General features: G+C 53.3%; 1 protein-coding gene across 4 annotated transcripts; it reads left to right on the top strand.

Moving 5' to 3' along the window:
• The first annotated feature begins 493 nt into the window (after positions 1 to 493).
• Positions 494 to 17,122, top strand: DVL3 (dishevelled segment polarity protein 3). Of its 4 annotated transcripts, none has more exons than XM_045198634.3 (16): positions 494 to 913; positions 6,084 to 6,153; positions 6,849 to 6,970; positions 7,091 to 7,200; positions 7,373 to 7,508; positions 7,678 to 7,771; positions 7,966 to 8,035; positions 8,667 to 8,806; positions 8,994 to 9,070; positions 9,185 to 9,252; positions 9,398 to 9,547; positions 10,137 to 10,268; positions 10,442 to 10,609; positions 13,889 to 14,104; positions 14,194 to 14,604; positions 15,460 to 17,122. In XM_045198634.3, the coding sequence occupies exons 1-16, from the start codon at positions 753 to 755 to the stop codon at positions 15,489 to 15,491; spliced, it is 2,157 nt and encodes a 718-aa protein (XP_045054569.2). In that variant the 5' UTR covers positions 494 to 752; the 3' UTR covers positions 15,492 to 17,122. The 4 variants fall into 4 exon arrangements, with proteins under 4 accessions (XP_045054569.2, XP_045054574.2, XP_045054583.2 ...); XM_045198639.2 differs by having other exon boundaries at positions 7,376 to 7,508; XM_045198648.3 differs by having other exon boundaries at positions 7,376 to 7,508; positions 14,194 to 17,122.
• Positions 17,123 to 17,762: the final 640 nt, after the last annotated feature.

Raw genomic sequence — 17,762 nt, forward strand, 5'->3', positions numbered from 1 at the left:
AGAAGGAATCAACACTAGAGCCTGTTCTGTCCTCAAGGAGCTCCATTTAGTAAACTCAATGACAGCAACTGTGTTTCTTAACAGACCCTAAAGGGCCATGTCGAGGTTACTTTCCCCCAGCGGTAACATGTCAGAACCGCCATCCACCCACCTCTGGGAACCAAAGCGACCTCTGCATTACACCCCTCCCAGCTGCAAAGGAGCAGCCGATCCCCCCTGGGTCCTGAGCCTGGGCCTTAAAGAGTCCAGCAACAGTGTTGGTTTTCCTGGTGAGATCGGCCCTTCCCTCTCTGGGGACCTAGGCGACTGGTGCCAAGCTCCCCGAGGGCCTGGAACCGGAACGAAGGATCCGGCAAGCGCCGCGGGGCGGGTAGGCGGCTTGTCCGCGGGGTGCGGCTGAGGGCCAGGCCATCTGCTGCACCGCCAGCGCCGCTCGGCGGAGGCCTGGGGGGGCGGGGCCGCGCCGGGGCGGGGCCGCGCCGGGGGCCGAGCAGGGGAGCGGGCCGGCCGCAGCCCAGACCCTGGAGGGCCACGGCCACCGGAAGAGTCGCCGTCGCTAGCCGATCTAGCAGTGTGGGGAGCGGAAGCGGCGGCCGCGGCGGCGGTAGGCGGCGCTGGGACCCTGGAGCAGCCGGAGAACAAGGGAGCTGGCGCCGTGTCTGGCCGCGGAGCTGGGCTGAGCCACTGGGCCGCGCCAAGCGCCGCCGCCGCCGGAGAGGCCCGGCCCGGCCGCCGGGCGCGAGGCCGGAGCCATGGGCGAGACTAAGATCATCTACCACCTGGATGGTCAGGAGACGCCGTACCTGGTGAAGCTACCCCTGCCCGCCGAGCGCGTCACCTTGGCGGACTTTAAGGGCGTTCTGCAGCGACCCAGCTATAAGTTCTTCTTCAAGTCTATGGACGATGATTTCGGGTGAGGATGGCCCCCACCCCACCTCCGGGAGACCCCGGCCCCTCTGGCTTCTAGCGGCCACTGGGCAAATTTGCATTCCCTTTGCCACACTGGCTTCTAGTCCTGCTCTAGATTCTAGGGGGCGACTCGGCCATTGGGCTCCCCTTGGTTTTTATCAGATGCTGAAGTTCCAGCCTCTCTAGGGACTCTCCTTTCGCTCTTGTGGGTACTTTGCCCCCGCCCCCCTCCAGTTTAGGGGGACGTCCAACTCCCCAAGAGCAATCAGAGTACCAGCCCAGGAAGCCCCCTTACCTCTCAGACACCAGCGGCCCACACCGACAGACACACACCCCCCCCTCCACCCAGTTCCATAGCGGAGACCCCCACCCTCCTGCCCAAGGAGCCACCTTTTAACACAGACTTGGGGTGTTTGGCACTCGGCCTTCTCCTTCTCCATCTTTTCAGCTCCACAACTGCGAGCCATATTTGGAGTACCGGGCATCTCAGGGCTGTGCTGTGGGACTTTGAACTGAGGGGAGGGGGAAGCTAGGGGTGCTCAGGCGCGAGGCTGTATGCTAAGGCCTGCCGACCTGATGTTTATTTAGCCGCTCCCCCTTTTCTTGTGGGGTGTGTGGGATGTTGTCAAAGGAGCAGAGTACCTGACCCCTCAAGAGGAGTCCCCACTACTCCAGGTGCTGATTTCCTCTCGGAATTGGGGCCTTTTTCCTCCAGATGGTGGCCTTGGAAAGGGCCTCAGAGCCTGAATGGGAGGATCTGGAAGAGTCTCTTGGTGTTCATCTTCCCTTCCTGGCCGGGTCTTCTCCGCCCAGCTGTGGGGCCTTGGACAGGCTGAGTTTGGGAGCAAGGACTTCCCCTTTAAGAAGGCATGGAATGTTGGAGCCGGAAGGTTCTGTAGCAGCTGGCCTGGGAGGGGGAGCCCGGCCATCCCCTCATCTCCCCCCACCAACTCCTAGGGGACTGGGGGAGGAAGAGGCCCCCACACTAACTGGGCGCTGGGCCTGGAGGCCTGTGGGGAAGGCCTTCCCCGGGCCCTCCAGGCCTGAAGGCAGCCTCTCTGGCCCTAGCCTGAGGCCTGCACTACTCTCTGGAGCCAAGGCTGAGTCAGGGAAGACAGTCTTCTCTCCCCAGTGTTCATCATTCTGGCTTCTCTCCCATGACCCCAGCACTCCTGGCCCTGGAAGCAAGCAGCTTCTCTCTCCCCTGCCTGGCATGTTTTGCTGTCACCTTTCCCCCTGGAACTCAGGGTTTGATGAACCCAAGAGCTCATATGTGTGAAAGTGCTTCTAACTCTTCTTGTTTCTGTTGTTGTTATACTTCCCCTGGGGCCGGGGGGTGGGGGGAGCTCCTGGTGTATAATCATTGTCTGGCTTTGGTCCAGAGACAGATGCCCCTGATTGGAAGAGTCTGAGGAGGGATGAATCGATCTGCAGGGGGTGGTGGTAAGGGAAGAATAGAGTTAGGAGAGAAACTGAGATACTGCCTCAGGGTACCGGCTTGGGGCAAGTCAGCTGGAGTCCAGTGCACTGGGGCTACCCTGGGGTCGGCTTGACAGCAGCCCGCCTAACTGCAGTCACAGGAGGGCCCCCATCACATCCACTCACTGAGGACTTAATATTGTTCTTTAAATTCACTGTCAGTCCACTCACTCTTTCTTAGGTTGGCCAAATCAGTAATATGAAATCACCCATCTGATTTTCTATTTATATTTCTTTCTGTGATATGTTAAAAATAAATATTAACTATTGAGTTAAACCATATTCATTCAGGTAACTCCTGAACACATCTTGCATCACTGGTTCTGGTACCTGAAACATCCTTTGCAAAATATCAGAGTAGGCCATTTTAACAGGATTGAGAACAATGCTAAAAATGAAGTGGAGGAGATTGGTTTTGTTTTTATCCCCAGAAGTATTAATGAGCAGACCTGGTAGGGTTATCACAGAGGACTAATAGCGGAGGAATAGAGGAATATGTGTGTGTGTGTGTGTGTGTGTGTGTTTATACATTTATTTAACAAACTCTTTTTACGGCGCTTCTTACAGTGTGCCAGGCACTGATCTAAGTGCTTTTCTGATTTTTACTCATTTAACCCCTCTTAACAACCCTATAAAGCAGTTAGTAATACGCCCAGTGTACAGATGAGGAAACTAGAGCACAGAAACATGAAGTAACTCACCCAAGCTCACAGAGCCTGACCAGTTAGTAGCAGAGCTTGATTCGACATCAGGAATCTGGCTCCAAAGTCTAAGGCCAAAGTCACACAACTGTAGGTATTATTATTATCCCCATTTTGCAGATGCACCCTCTCTGAGGGAGATGCTGAGCCTTGGCAAACTGCAGAGGGAAAGGGCTGCCACTTATCTTAGCCCCGTGAGGGGAGGACCAAGCAGAGGCCAGTGACCCCTGCCGACAGATGGGAAAGTGGGTCAGGGGAGGAAGGCTGCTGTCTCTCCGTTCTCTGCAGGCTCACCCTCTGAGGTACTGGCTTGTGAGGCCTGAGGACTCCCCACCTCCCATCTGGTCTCCAGAAGTATTTGTCACGCTCGGGGTAGGCCCAACCCTCTTAAATTATTTGGGAAATGGAGGAAGAATAAGCTTGTGTACCACTGAGGAGATAGTGGATAAAAGAACAAGGCACCCATGGCTAGAGTGGCCTTGAGCTGTGGGAAGGGATACCATGGGAAAGTGGGGTCACTAATTATGTCACTCCCTGCTCCATGTCACACAGTGTCCTGCCTCTGGGCCTTCTGCCTGGAGCACACTTCTTCCCCTGGCCTCTCCATGTCCAAATTCTTCTGTCGTCTGGGTTGAGCTTTTAAAGTTATGGTACTTTATTCTATTTATCTATACACCTACCTTCCTCCTAGTCAGAACTTGATACCTAAGTAACACTCAGCAGATGTCTGTCCAGGGAACACCTCTGCTGGTCTTACCGCTCTAACCACTTCGCACACGTAGCACGCTTATGTGAACTGTCCACTGGACGGTAACCTCTGAGAACCAGGCAGGCTCCAGGTCTGAAGCTTCCTGAGGTTCATACAATGGCAAGCACAGGACTTAAAACTCACTGGACTCTCAGCAAAGGCTTTTTAATTGCATGAACAACGAATGACAAGATTTGTTTGGCCCCTGCCCTTACAAACTTGCACCCATTTAGAAAGGGAGTATGGATTCTGCTAAAAATTGACAAAGCAAGAAACTAGCTTTTATTGCATGCCTGGACCATGCCAGGCATGTACACATCCCATTTACCAGTGTGAGACAAAGGCTTGGAGAAGTTAAACTTCTCTAAGATGGGAGGGCTAATGAGTAGCAGAATTGGAATTTGAACCCAGATTTCACTGACTGCATTTGGGGGGGGGGTGTATGTGTATGTGAGTGCAATGGAACCCTGAGCCATTTAGCTCCACTGTGGGGGGTAGGGGCCTGTCTGAGGTCCCCCAAGGCTGCCAAAGATCAGCTGATCCTTGTGAGTCAGCAAAGCCTTGGCGACCTGTCAGTGACCCCCAGAAAGAGAGGAAACATCTGTAGTTGGAGCTGTGGAGGGGCCTGCTAGGGGAGGGGTTGTGGGGACTCAGCAGCAGTTTCCCACCATAGGGAGACCCTCTCTCTCTAAAGCAGGTCACAGAGTCCCTGCCGTGTGGCCCACATACCCCCCCTTTTCCTTTGAGCCGCAACTCCCAGAGAGGGCTGCAAGCTTTAGGGTACCCCACAGCCAGACGCTGATAGGTCTGAGCTACCTCCCTCTCTGTCTCTTCTTTCCGGCCTGTTCTGTCTCCAGGCTTTCTGCCATGATGGCCTTGAACAGGACGATTTGAGCTGCTTTCTTAGGGTTGCAGTGGAGTTGGAAATGGTGGAAGAGCCAGAGCTGAATGGGAGGGAGGAGGGTAGGCTCGGCCCTCGAACTTGGCTGTGAGTCCAAGAATGTGAGCATCACAAGGAGCCAAGCACGTTCCCAGCTCTGGGCAGAAGCTCTTCAAGAACAGAGAGAACTGGGCTTCCCAGCCTCCTCGCTGTCTTCCCTGTCTGCTTACAACTCCGGTCATGTGTCTTCCTCTTGCCCCTAATCATGTCTTTCCAGCTCTGTACTCCTGGGTGTTTGATGCAGTCTTGGGGCCCTCAAACTTTTCCTGTTTCTTTCGCTGGCCCCAAGCTGTAGTCACGATCTGACTCCTTGCCTTACTGTGGACCTGTGGCCTCCTCCCACCCCAACTCCCACCCCACATCCCTGTCTTCTCCACCCCACCCTCCACAGACCCATGTCACCTCTGTCATTGTGCAGGAAAGAATGTGAGATACTGTGGGAAGAGTGTGGGTTTGGGAGTCAAACAAGCTTGGGGTTGAGTCCCAGCTCCGACATTTTCTAGCTCTGTGACTTCGAGCAGGTTACTGAATGTTTCTCAGTTCTTTATTCATAAAATGGGGATCATATTGTCCATACAGTGGGGCTGTCGGAAGATTATATATTATAACTGTAAGGAGATAAGATGGTACAATTGGTGGGAATAAAGGCTTTGAAGTCAGTCTGACGAGGATTGAAATTCCAGAGTTTCGCTTATTACTGGTGTGAATTTCTGAACGTACTGAGCCTTAACTTCCCTGCCTATAGTTCTCTTACAGCACAGCTGCATTAAATGAAAATCTGTAAACGAAGTGTTCGTTTAGTGCTTGGCCCACAGTACATGCTCAGTAAATGAGAGCAATTGTTACTATTATCATAATGGCAATGGAGGATGTTCCATAAATGCCTTCTCCCCTTTCTTTCCTAATTTCCTTAAATTCCTCATCCACACCTCCTAGAAGAATGTCAGGGTTCCCAACTGAGAAGGGAAGGACAGTAATGAGGGTATGCTTTTCCTAGTTTAGGGTCAGAGGGAAAGAAAAAGTCCAGCCCATGCGAGCCTCACTGGGGATGAGTAAAGCACTCTTAAGATTCTAGGGAGTGGCTGTACTCATGGGGATAGTGATTTGTCAGGAGTGATTTGCAATCACCCGGTGACTGAGAGGACACCCCAGGAAGGCAGCCGGGTCACCCCGACCCCTGCTCCCATTGGACAGGCTGGGCTGGGGGTTTGATTCCCAGTTTAAGTGGAGTCCCTGAGAGTTGGGGTTATAAAGACACCTCCATTTCTACCCAAGAAAGCTCATGACACTCCCTCTTTCCCTGCAGAGTGGTGAAGGAGGAGATCTCGGATGACAATGCCAAGCTGCCCTGCTTCAATGGCCGGGTGGTGTCCTGGGTAAGGATCCTTCCTCAACCCTACCTCCGCTCACGTTCCTACAGTAGGCTGGACGGAGGAAAGCCGTCGCTAAGATTATAGCTCATGGTTTTATGCTTCAGTATGAGTCTACCCCAGATTCTATAGCCTTGGTGAAAAGTGCGGGAGTGGGCCCTGGCTGGTGTGGCTCAGTGGATTGAGGGACGGCCTGCAAACCAAAGGGTCACTGGTTTGATTCCCAGTCAGAGCACACGCCTGGGTTGCGGGCCAGGTCCCCAGTGGGAGATGCATGAGAGGCAACCACACACTGATGTTTCTCCCTCTTTCTCCCTTCCCCTCTCTCTAAAAATAAATAAATCTTTAATTTTAAAAAAGTGGGGGTGGTGTGAAGGGGGAGAGGCAGATACAGAAACATACATTATAGACAAAATTGTCTCCTATGACCTTTGCGGCACTTTACCTCAGATTCCCCTCTGTCACCTGCTGATGTTTGCCTTGGACCCTTGTTCTTTGCCCCCATTCCACTTTATCAACCCATGCTTCCTGCCACCCTATAACCTGGCAGTGGGTCTGCTGTCCTTGCATGGCCCTGTCTCTTCTCCCTCCGTGTCCCCTGCTTCATCTTCCCCAAGTCTTCATTCCCTGCCAGAAGCCAACTGTCGTACTTCTCCTGGGCGTCCTGGTACCATATTACCTACCCACTTCCTCCCCATCAGCTGGTGTCAGCTGAGGGCTCACACCCAGAGCCAGCTCCCTTCTGTGCTGATAACCCATCCGAGCTGCCACCGCCCATGGAGCGTACAGGAGGCATTGGGGACTCCCGGCCCCCCTCCTTCCAGTGAGTGTGACCTGAGAGTGGGCAGGGCCCGTGGGGGAGGGCCACGTCAGCTCAGCCCAGGGCTGGGGGAGGGAGCCCCCAGCCTGCCCCCTCTCCCACCAAGTCCTCTCTTCCCTACAGCCCTCATGCTGGAGGGGGCAGCCAGGAGAACCTGGACAATGACACAGAGACGGACTCCTTGGTGTCTGCCCAGCGGGAGCGGCCACGCCGGAGGGACGGCCCAGAGCACAGTGCGTCCACACCTTCCCCACCTCCATGCCCTCCCCACAGCTTCTCCTCAACTGCCCACCTCTGCCCAACTTCTTGAGCACTGGCCCCAGGGTAGCTCCTAGCCTGCGCCTCTCTCCTCCCTCCCACCCCTGCACTGCGTACTGTGAAACCAGCTGCCTCCATCCCCTGCAGCAGCCCGGCTAAATGGAACTGCAAAAGGGGAGAGGCGGCGAGAGCCAGGGGGTTATGACAGCTCGTCCACCCTCATGAGCAGCGAGTTGGAGACCACCAGCTTCTTTGATTCAGAGGAGGATGACTCCACCAGCAGGTGGGGCTTTGGTTTCATGGGTACTGTGGGGCAGGTGAGCCCTGAGGAATCCTGAATCCTGAGGATACTGGGAGGGAGGTGGGCTTTGTGCTGGGGACCCGGGCCCTGCAGTGCCTCTTATGGGGCAGGGCTAGGCCAGCCTGGTGGGGAACGACTGTGGGCCCCACAGGTTCAGCAGCTCTACAGAGCAGAGCAGTGCCTCACGCCTAATGAGAAGACACAAGCGGCGACGGCGGAAGCAGAAGGTTTCCCGGATCGAGCGGGTATGGGACCTGGGATGCTAGGGGTGGGTGGGGCAGGGCCAGGGCTTGTGCTTCCTTAGATCCCCTCCCCTTGGGTCAGTGTTTAGAACCTCAGAAGGGAGTTGGTGCTGTGGGCTCACCTTGTGGGGGAGCTGGGGGGAAGCAGCGAGTCCCTGCCATCCCTGCCTGCTGCTCAGAGTCTCTGTCTATTTCAGTCCTCATCCTTCAGCAGCATCACGGACTCCACCATGTCACTCAACATCATCACCGTGACTCTCAACATGGGTGAGTCTGGTGAAACAGCACTCTTAAGTGCCTATTGTGTGCCAGACACTGAGCAGACCCAAGGAATTCAAAGAGGCCCAAGATATGTTCCCTGCCCTCAAGGAGTTCTCTTTCAATAAACATAAACTGATTACTTCAGTATCTCATGATCACGACTCTTATAGAGAGAAGCACAGAGAGCTATGGAAGCAGAGAAAGGCATCAGGGAAGGCTTCCTGGAAAAAGTGATTTGTGATTCCTTCCCCCTTTCCATTTTTCAGCCAGTGCATTCTTCCTCTCTGATTTCTGCCCTAAGTACATTTTTTTAGGAGATAGCTGGGTGTACTGAAAAAAGCCCCAACTTTGTTTGGAATTTAAATCTCAGTTTGAATACTGGTTTTGCCACTTAGTGGCTTAGAGAAGTCACTCAAACTCTCTGAACCTCAGTTGTCTACTCTGTAAAATAGGACTGAGAATCCCTGCCTCACATCCAGTAAGGATTAAACAAAAGCCTGTCTGAGCATGCTGAACACAGTGCCTGATTCCAGTTCAATAAATGTTAGTTTTCATCCCTTTCCACTCTCTCTAATAAGGGGCTCAGAATTTGGGTAGGAACCTCTCTCCCCACTCAAGGTCTTCTTACTCCCTGTAGAAAAGTATAACTTCTTGGGCATCTCCATTGTGGGCCAAAGCAATGAGCGCGGTGATGGAGGGATCTACATTGGCTCTATCATGAAGGGCGGGGCCGTGGCTGCTGATGGACGCATCGAGCCAGGAGATATGCTGTTACAGGTACCATTGTCCACCGCGGCTGGTGGTATGGATAGGGAGTTGGGGAAATGTACCCTCTGTACCCTCACATTCTTCCTACACTATTCAGAGGCCCCTTCTTGGTGGGGGAAGGCCCCCTGATCCACCAAGCTGCCCCAACCCCTGCCCCTGCACAGCTGCTTATCCCACTCCTGGTCCTCTTTCCCAGGTAAACGAGATCAACTTTGAGAACATGAGTAATGATGATGCGGTCCGGGTACTGCGGGAGATTGTGCACAAACCGGGGTATGGATGGTATGGGTCATTGCAGAGGCGGGGGCACGCATTCTGGCTAACAGGCGAGGGGCTTGGTCTGGCCTCCACACAACCTGCCCTCACTAGGGACACCCTTGCTTTCAGGCCCATCACCCTGACTGTAGCCAAGTGCTGGGATCCAAGTCCACGTGGTTGCTTCACACTGCCCAGGAGTAAGTGGATGGGGGACTCGGCCCCGAACTGGTACCCAGCATACATGAGCCCTGTCTCTCCTGCCTTCTGTGTTGCCCTGAACCTTCACAGCTACCCAGCACTGAGCAGGGTGGGCAGCCCCAAACCTCTCATCCTCCCTTACAGGCGAGCCCATCCGGCCCATTGACCCTGCGGCCTGGGTCTCCCACACTGCAGCCATGACTGGCACCTTCCCTGCCTACGGCATGAGCCCCTCCCTGAGCACCATCACCTCCACCAGCTCCTCCATCACCAGCTCCATCCCTGACACAGAGCGTGAGTGTCCAGCCCTGTCCCCTGGCCCCAGCAGGCAGGCCCAGGTGAGAGGGACTGATGAAGGCCCATGTGGAGACTCTTGCTTGAAAGTCAGAGGGGGCCAGAGTTGGGACTCAGCTCTTTTCAGCCACCTGATGCTGCACCTTCCCTTGGTGGACACCAGACCCTCACTGAACAGTGTTTGCTTTTGAACCAGCAGTGAGCACCCAGTGGGCCTCAGTTTCCTCCTGTAAATGGGACTACTGATGTGCACTTTGCCAGGTTGCTAGGGGTTTAATGTGGGGACATAAGTGATGCACTGGTCACAGTGTGTGACATAAACTAAGCATGCAATGACTGCTGTTTTTATTGTAACACACATTTCGCATTATACTAAGCACCTTCATTTACATTATTTAACTCTTGTCAAACATTTTTGTCAAATAGATGTTAAAGTCCCTATTTTTACAGAAAGGGAACTGAGTGTCCAAAAAGTCAGTAACTTGCCCAATACTGGTCCATATTTATTAGCGGTAGAGCTAGAATGCAAACTCCTGTCTGCCTAACTCCACAGCCCCTTTCTGCCTCACCATTTTGCCTCCCACCCCAGGCCTAGACGACTTCCACCTGTCCATCCACAGTGACATGGCCGCCATCGTGAAAGCCATGGCCTCCCCTGAATCAGGCCTGGAGGTCCGAGACCGCATGTGGCTCAAGATCACTATCCCCAACGCATTCATCGGTGAGAGGTCCCCATGGTGGGATGAAGGACGGGGTGGTCAGTGAGGGTGCAGGACAGGCTGGGGGCCCAAGAACTCCCTTAGGCTGGAACTGGGCCCAGCCTCATGGCCTCTGTTAGGCCAGATGAGCCCCAGTTAGGTGGGCTTCCCGTTCAAACGGCAGCCTTGCCCCCAGGCTCAGATGTGGTAGACTGGCTGTACCACAACGTGGAAGGCTTCACCGACCGGCGAGAGGCCCGCAAGTATGCCAGCAACCTGCTGAAAGCCGGCTTCATCCGCCACACGGTCAACAAGATCACCTTCTCTGAGCAGTGCTACTACATCTTTGGCGACCTTTGCGGCAGTACGTGCCTTCCTACCTCCTTGCCCTGTCTCCTGGCTGGGAGTGGGGTGGTGCCCAGGGATGTGGCAGCAAATGCCAGGGAATGCAGAGGAGGGGGCAGCAGAGCTGGGGTTCCAGCTTAAGGCCTAAGCATTTCGTGGTGGAAGCCGAGCCCAGTTCAGTTCCTTCACCTGCCTGTATCCCCCTGGAAGGGCTGGCATTTTCTAAGTGCTTGTTCTGTGCTTGGCACCATGCTGATTGTTTTTAAAGCATCATCTCACTCTATCACTCAGTCCTCACAACCTCCTCTCTCCCTCGGGAGATGGATTACTTTTCCTGTTTTCAGATGAGGAAACTGAGACATGTAGAAGTTATATAGCCCACCCCGGGCCTCACAGCTGGAAGCAGAGGAGCTAGGCCATGGGTCCAGGTCTTTCTGGCTCCAGAGCCCTTGTTCTTCCCACCTTTCGGGGCTGACCAGTGTGTGATGTTACAGAAACATTGTCTTAGCAAAGCTAGAGTTCCTGTCCTTGGCCCCTGCGCAGCCTCCCAGCATCAAACAGGTTCTGTCGGGGCATGACCTAGGACTGGCCCGAGGCCTCAGGCCCACAGCTTTCTCAGACCCCTGTTGAGGCTCTGCCTCAGGATAGAGCTGGAGAAGCTACCAGGGCCAGGTTGTAGAGGACTCTGCAAGCCGTACTGAGAAGTTGGACTTGATCCTTAAAGAGTTCAGAGCCAATGAGGGTTATTAAACAACAGAGGTCTACATGGAACCCCACCCCCCTTCTCTTTCTATATCCAAGGACAGCCCTTGGGAAGGGGAGTCTTCAAAACAGGACAGCTGAAACCATCCCCCAGCAGCCACCTCTGCCTGAGGGAACCTCTCAGTCCTGTGGTGCTGGCTGAAGTCCAAAAACTAACTCTTAAAATGTTTCAGATTAGATTCTAGGGACTAGAAAGGCTCTTTCTGCAGAGCACAGGTCCTGGTGAAGGGTGGGTCCCTGGCCTTCAGCAGCTCCAGTGTGGTCCCATGGAGTAGTGATAGATGCACACAGTTTTGGAGTTAAATAGTTCCAAGTTCAAATTCTAGCCCCACCCTTACTCACTCATTCTTGAGCATGAGTAAGTGACACAGCTTCTAGGTGCCTCAATTTCTTGACCTGTAAGGTGGAGGTAATAGTAGAATCTTAACTCATAGAGCTGTTTTGAGGATGATACAATGTATATAATGCTTTTAGCATCATGGTTGGCTCACAGCAAATGCCCTGAAAAAGTTGTCCATTATTCATATATGTAATTGATTCTAAGATGAACTTTTTTTCACATTTCAGTATCTTTGAAATTGAGTGCATCTTACAATCAGTGGTTTCTTAGGCTCAATCAAATGTGGTTATTGTCATCCTTAGCCCTTCCCCCAAATTTCCAAGGACACATAAAGCTTTTCAGAATAGCTGTGGCTTTTGCTCAAGAGACATTGTTCCATCCCTGGGGCCTCCTGAATCTTCTACCCATGGACCAAGGCTGCCAGAGGCCCAGCTCAGGGAGATGCTCACAGAACAGGCCTTTTCCTTCTCACTGGCTGAGGTCTCCTAAGCTGGGAGTGTGGCAGGTTCAAAGGGAAGAGCTGAGGACCCGCATAGCCCCAGGAGCATAGTCACGCCCCTTGGGACAATAGCCTGGAGGCTGAAATAGTCATCAGCTCTTTGAGGATGAGCCGAGGCAAACCCCTGCTTCCCACCACCACTACCCTCCATGCTAGCTACTGGCCTTGACAAGTTCATGGCTTGGCTGGCAGGCTTCACTGGCTGCTTTACCCCCTCAGAGCCCCCTCTCCTTATCTCTTCTCCTCTGGAAGGTTGGGGTGGCGTACTTAGGGGCTTGGAACAAAGGGCTCAGTCTGTATGTGGCAGCTGGCCACTTCAGCAGTTGCAGCTCTCTCAAAGCTCTGGGACCTGGTACAGATGGGGTGTGAGTAAGGGGTGTTACAGACAGGTCATTGGTCTTAGTGGCCCCTAATACTCCCTTCCAGGCAGTTCCAACATGGGTAGGGGCATCCTTGCTCTCTTAATGGGTACACGATTAACTAGGGGAGGCAGAGCCATGAAAGAAGTGATGCCAGCACAGTGAGATAGCGCTGTGAAGCACCAGGCCTAGCTGGGAGTGGGGTGGGGAGCACAGAGCGGGCACCTAAGTTACTCTCTCTCTCTGGGTCCTCCCCACCCCAGCAGCACCTGAAAATTGATTCAGGCCAGTTGCCTTCTACATGGGGAGGCTCTGAAAGGCCCTATGTTCATTCTGGCTTTTAATGGGTATATTTTTTAGTGTTAGGTGAGAGGCGAGGGCAAAATTTCACCTAAATTTCCCCAAACTGCTACTTACTCCTTATTAATAACCTCATTTGGAAATGTAAAAAAGTAAGCAACTTTTAGATTCTGTTCTGGCTAGTGTTTAGTTTGACCTCAGGCTGGTGGTCATTTAACCTCTGTGGACCGCACTCACCCCATTTGGGAAAAAATGTGCCTAACACCTTCTTCATCGGGTGTTGGTAACATTTGCATGAGACAGAGTGCTTTGTACTGTGCCTAATGAATTGCAGGTGTACGGTGCCTGGTGGTGGTCTGGCATTTCAGCGTGTCGCATTCCCCTACCTTTTTACCCTCTAAGTCAGAGGTGGCACACACAAGGCCTGCGGGCCAAATCCGGCCCTCCGTCTTGTTTTGTCTGACTGGGCGCCTTGTTTCTCCTCAGCAGCAGAGCCAGTCTCCTTGCCCCTAGTTAAGGAGGAATCACATTTATACAGCCCTAAAATTACATCCAGCATTTTGAAGGCAACCTCAAGGCTGATGTGGCCCCAGGTGAAAATGAGTTTGACACCCTTGAAATAGAGGATCAGAGGAGGAAATTGCTGAATGGGTTTTGCCCCTTCCAGTCAACTGAGGAAGGAGGAGTCACTGCCAAAGGCTCGGCAGGAGCTATCCGTGGGATTTGGAGTTCCGGGTCAGGATTTGGCATTAAAGCTCGGGAGTGGTGACTGGGGGCCTCCCTGAGAAGAGTTTCCCAGGGGCTGTCTCTGTGGGGGCTCCCTCTCTGCCATTTCTGCTGGATGGCGGAGGGAGTCTGAAGGAGCAAGAGATCTCTGGCCTATGCCTCCTCCCATTCTGGTGGGAAACTACCACTGCTGTCGCTGTCATCTCAAACGCACCCACCCAACCTAAGCTGGGACCTCTCTCCTGACATCGGGGTAAGGGGTGGGGGAATATGGGAGAGTCCCAACATCCGGCCCTCTCCTGCCCTCCGCAGACATGGCCAACCTGTCCCTCCACGACCACGATGGCTCCAGCGGAGCCTCTGACCAAGACACATTGGCCCCTTTGCCGCACCCGGGGGCGGCCCCTTGGCCCATGGCTTTCCCTTACCAGTACCCGCCACCCCCGCACCCCTACAACCCGCACCCAGGCTTCCCGGAGCTGGGGTACAGCTACGGCGGGGGCAGCGCCAGCAGTCAGCACAGCGAAGGTAAGGTGGAGGGGGGACCACAGGCGAGCCCCAGGCTTCTTCCACAAGCTCTTGAGCATCCCCCACCCGTCCCTGCCTGTCCCCAATAGGCAGCAGAAGCAGTGGCTCCAACCGTAGCGGCAGCGACCGGAGGAAGGAGAAGGACCCGAAGGCCGGGGACTCGAAGTCAGGAGGCAGCGGCAGCGAGTCGGACCACACCACCCGGAGCAGCCTGCGGGGGCCACGGGAGCGGGCGCCCAGTGAGCGCTCGGGGCCCGCCGCCAGCGAGCACAGCCACCGCAGCCACCACTCGCTGGCCAGCAGCCTGCGCAGCCATCACACGCACCCGAGCTATGGCCCCCCTGGCGTGCCCCCTCTCTATGGCCCTCCCATGTTGATGATGCCCCCACCGCCCGCGGCCATGGGACCCCCGGGAGCCCCTCCAGGCCGTGACCTGGCCTCGGTACCCCCAGAACTGACCGCCAGCAGACAGTCCTTCCGCATGGCCATGGGAAACCCCAGTGAGTTCTTTGTGGATGTGATGTGAACAGGGCCCCTTCCCCGACTTCCTCCCCACCCCTAACCTGGCTGGGTGCGTCCCTCTCTACAAACGTCCAGTCTTTTTTTACTTTGTCTGGTACCTGAAAGGGAAATAAACGGAACTAAATCTAGGCGCGCTAACTGCTCGCGGGGCTCAGCGAGGACGGGGTGCCCATCGCTACTGCAGCCCCTAACCTGCCACCAGCCCCAGCTTGTCCCTCTGCGCACTAATCGCTGCACAGGACTTCCCAGGATCCTTCGAATCCCTGGGACCGGACTTGCTGGTGCTGCTTTTTATTCCATTCACCCGTGCATATGCTTAAGGAATTAACCCCAGCCGTGCCCTTGAGGACCTGCTCAGCCACTTACCCCACCTTTTCCCCCACCTCAGTTCCCTTTTGCCATTCATTCAGCTACACTATCCCACTGTTAACCTCATCTCCTCAAGTATGTGTGCCAATCTCTTGACTTTCACCCACAATACTAACACAAAAAATTGCTTCATCTGCCCCTCCTAATTGTCCCTTGCCTGCTGCTTGCACCCTACAGCTGTGGTCACCTTTAGTAACGATCCATGTTATCCCTGCCTGTGCTGAGCCTTACCAGAAGCGCAGTGGGAGCCTTAGTTGTCTCATCTGCTAGTGGCTACCAGGAAGCATCTCTGCTCTACCGGACACCCCCGCCCCCCACCACCACTACCACCCCTTGCCTGCAGTTGTATGCTGGTTCCTTCAGACCCCTAACCTACTAACCTGCAGGCTCATCTCACCTCTGGGCCTGAAACATTTCTTTTCTTTCTTTTTTTCCTCCCCCAATTTTCCCTGGGCCTGGAGCAGCCAAGAATTTCGGGCTGTTTGACTTTCTGTGAGCCCCCAACAAAGGGAGGCCCAGCCACCGAGGAGACCAGAAACCCTGCTTCAGCAGCCCCTCGGGGCTTCGCAAGGATATTTAGCCCCCACACCCACACTTTAGCATGTTGAGTCACTAGGCTTCTGGGGAGGGTCCCAGCCCCTTGCCTCTATATGAGAGACTGCTCACCTTTCCAGAGAATGCATGCTCTCTTCTCTTTCACACACTCGTGTGCTCATGGGTGCATGCACACACACACACACACACACACACACACACGTGCCTATGCAAATCCACTTAAGCCTCAGGGCTGGTCCCTGCCCAGAGGGCTGGTCCCTCTCTCCCAATCTCCTCCCAGGTTGTGGGGCTGGTCCCCTGACTTACCTCTGCCCTTTCTCCCCTTTGTCATAGCCCTCAGGCCTCCCCCACATATCCCATCATCTTCCTCCCTGGATAAGGCCCATAAGCTGGGCTCAGCAGAGGACTCCCCAGACAACTGACAGGTTGTCCTCACCTGCCCCCTGCCACACACACACTTTCCTGTTTTCACAGTCACCACGATGCCCAGACCATGGTTGGGCAGGGGTACTTCTGGGACTTCCAGATAGAGTGCCAGGCTTTTCTTTTTTTAACCTTATTTTCTAGTTTAAACACATCATGACATTCTCTTTAAGCCTCTTCTATAAATTCTCTTGGCTCATTGAGGCTTCCATGTTTTCAGAACTGGGCTGTCAAGAGTGAGATGTGTTAATTCCAGGCTTTGGGGCAAACCAGCATGGGGCATTTTGGCATTCATTCATTTAACAAATACTTTCTGGGGGTTTTGGTAAGTGATGGCTGTGTTGGAATTTTGACTCAGTCTTGCCTGCCTTCTGACAGCTCTGGTTTGCTCCCAACCCAGACCTCTAGCCACCACTACAGAGCTGCCTCCTGTACTTTTCTTTCTTCTCAGATTCTGCCATGTCTGACTTTCCTGAGAATTCTTCCACTATTTCTCATGCCTTCAGTGTTGGTGCTCCCGGTGTTCTATCTTCTGTCCATTTCTCTTCCCTATTTACTCCCCAAATGGTGTCATCCATCTGGATGTCCTTAACTGACTTTGATATGCTGGTGATTCTCAAATATGTATCTCCATCTCCAACTTCCTTCCAATCCTTAGATCTGTGTTTTTATTACCCACTGGACATGTCCATATGGACTCAATTCATTGCCTCCACCTCTTGAATTCCACTCCTAGTTACCTTCACAATCTACATAGGCTCACCAGCTAGAAACATTTATGGGCTTAAGTCCCCTCCCCTATCTTACTATTCAGCAGATCATATCCATCCCACTTCAACAATCTTTCTTGAATTTGGCCCTTCTCCCTCTCCCTGCCTCTATTCTAGTTCACAGGAGCATGGGATTTGGAATCAGGTTGTTCTGGGTTTGAATCCCAGCTCTACTACTTTTTGGTTGCTTGATAGGAGAGTTATTTAATCTCTCTGAGCCTCAGTTCCCTCATACGTAAAATTATGATAATAATACCTACCTCACAGGGTTGTTGTGAGGATTTAAATTAGATATTGTACGAAAAGTGCCTAGCACAGTGCCTGGCACACAGTAGAATAGGTGCTCAATAAATGGTAGCTATTATTATTATTATCATCATCATCATCATCTCGAAATTGATATGTCTTTAGGGTATTTATTGAAGACAAAGCTTTGGGAAAGGTCGGAGTGAAGCCTTGCGTGTTGGTTCAAGGATCAGAAGTGCCTGTGTTCAGTCACTTATAGCTCCAGGCCATGACCACAGTTTGAATGAAAGAGGCCAAATCTTCATTCTGCCCCATTTTGGCTTTCTGGCAAGAGGATGCTAGGGGACAGCAAAGCTTGCAACCAGGTTTGCCCTTTCTTGCCCTTCCTTCTTCCCGTGACAGGATCAGCCCTAACTAGGGAAGGCATCAGGGTATATCTCACCATAGAAAGAAAATAGCCAACAGATTTTCTTCAGGTCCTGCAAAAGGCAGACAAGCCTTTCTCGTTCAAAGGTTGGCTCTTTCTTCTCAGCTTGGATGCGAAGATTAACTCTGTTCAGACAGGGTTTTTCAAATCCCATTCCAATTAAATTCAACTCACCAAAGGTTTTCTAAGCAACATGTCTGCCTGTTACTACAGGTTCTGACCTTGAGAAGCTGACAGTCACGTAGGTATAGCTGATGCAGAACACAGACATATTCTTGAAAAACATTAGCTAGTTTCTTCCAAATATTTTCCTCCTCACTCCCTGTCCCCTTCCTTGGGGTCTTGA

This window comes from Desmodus rotundus, chromosome 2 (assembly GCF_022682495.2).
Source record: "Desmodus rotundus isolate HL8 chromosome 2, HLdesRot8A.1, whole genome shotgun sequence".
In the NCBI taxonomy this organism is placed as follows: domain Eukaryota; kingdom Metazoa; phylum Chordata; class Mammalia; order Chiroptera; family Phyllostomidae; genus Desmodus; species Desmodus rotundus.

Bases quoted from the DNA above. Each gene is read 5' to 3' on its own strand.
- DVL3 (XM_045198634.3), top strand. From the start codon at position 753: ATGGGCGAGACTAAGATCATCTACCACCTGGATGGTCAGGAGACGCCG. The intron at 6,154-6,848 runs GTAAGGATCCTT...CCTCCCCATCAG, and splicing joins ATGGCCGGGTGGTGTCCTGG to CTGGTGTCAGCTGAGGGCTC. The intron at 14,605-15,459 runs GTGAGTTCTTTG...GGCCTGGAGCAG, and splicing joins CATGGCCATGGGAAACCCCA to CCAAGAATTTCGGGCTGTTT.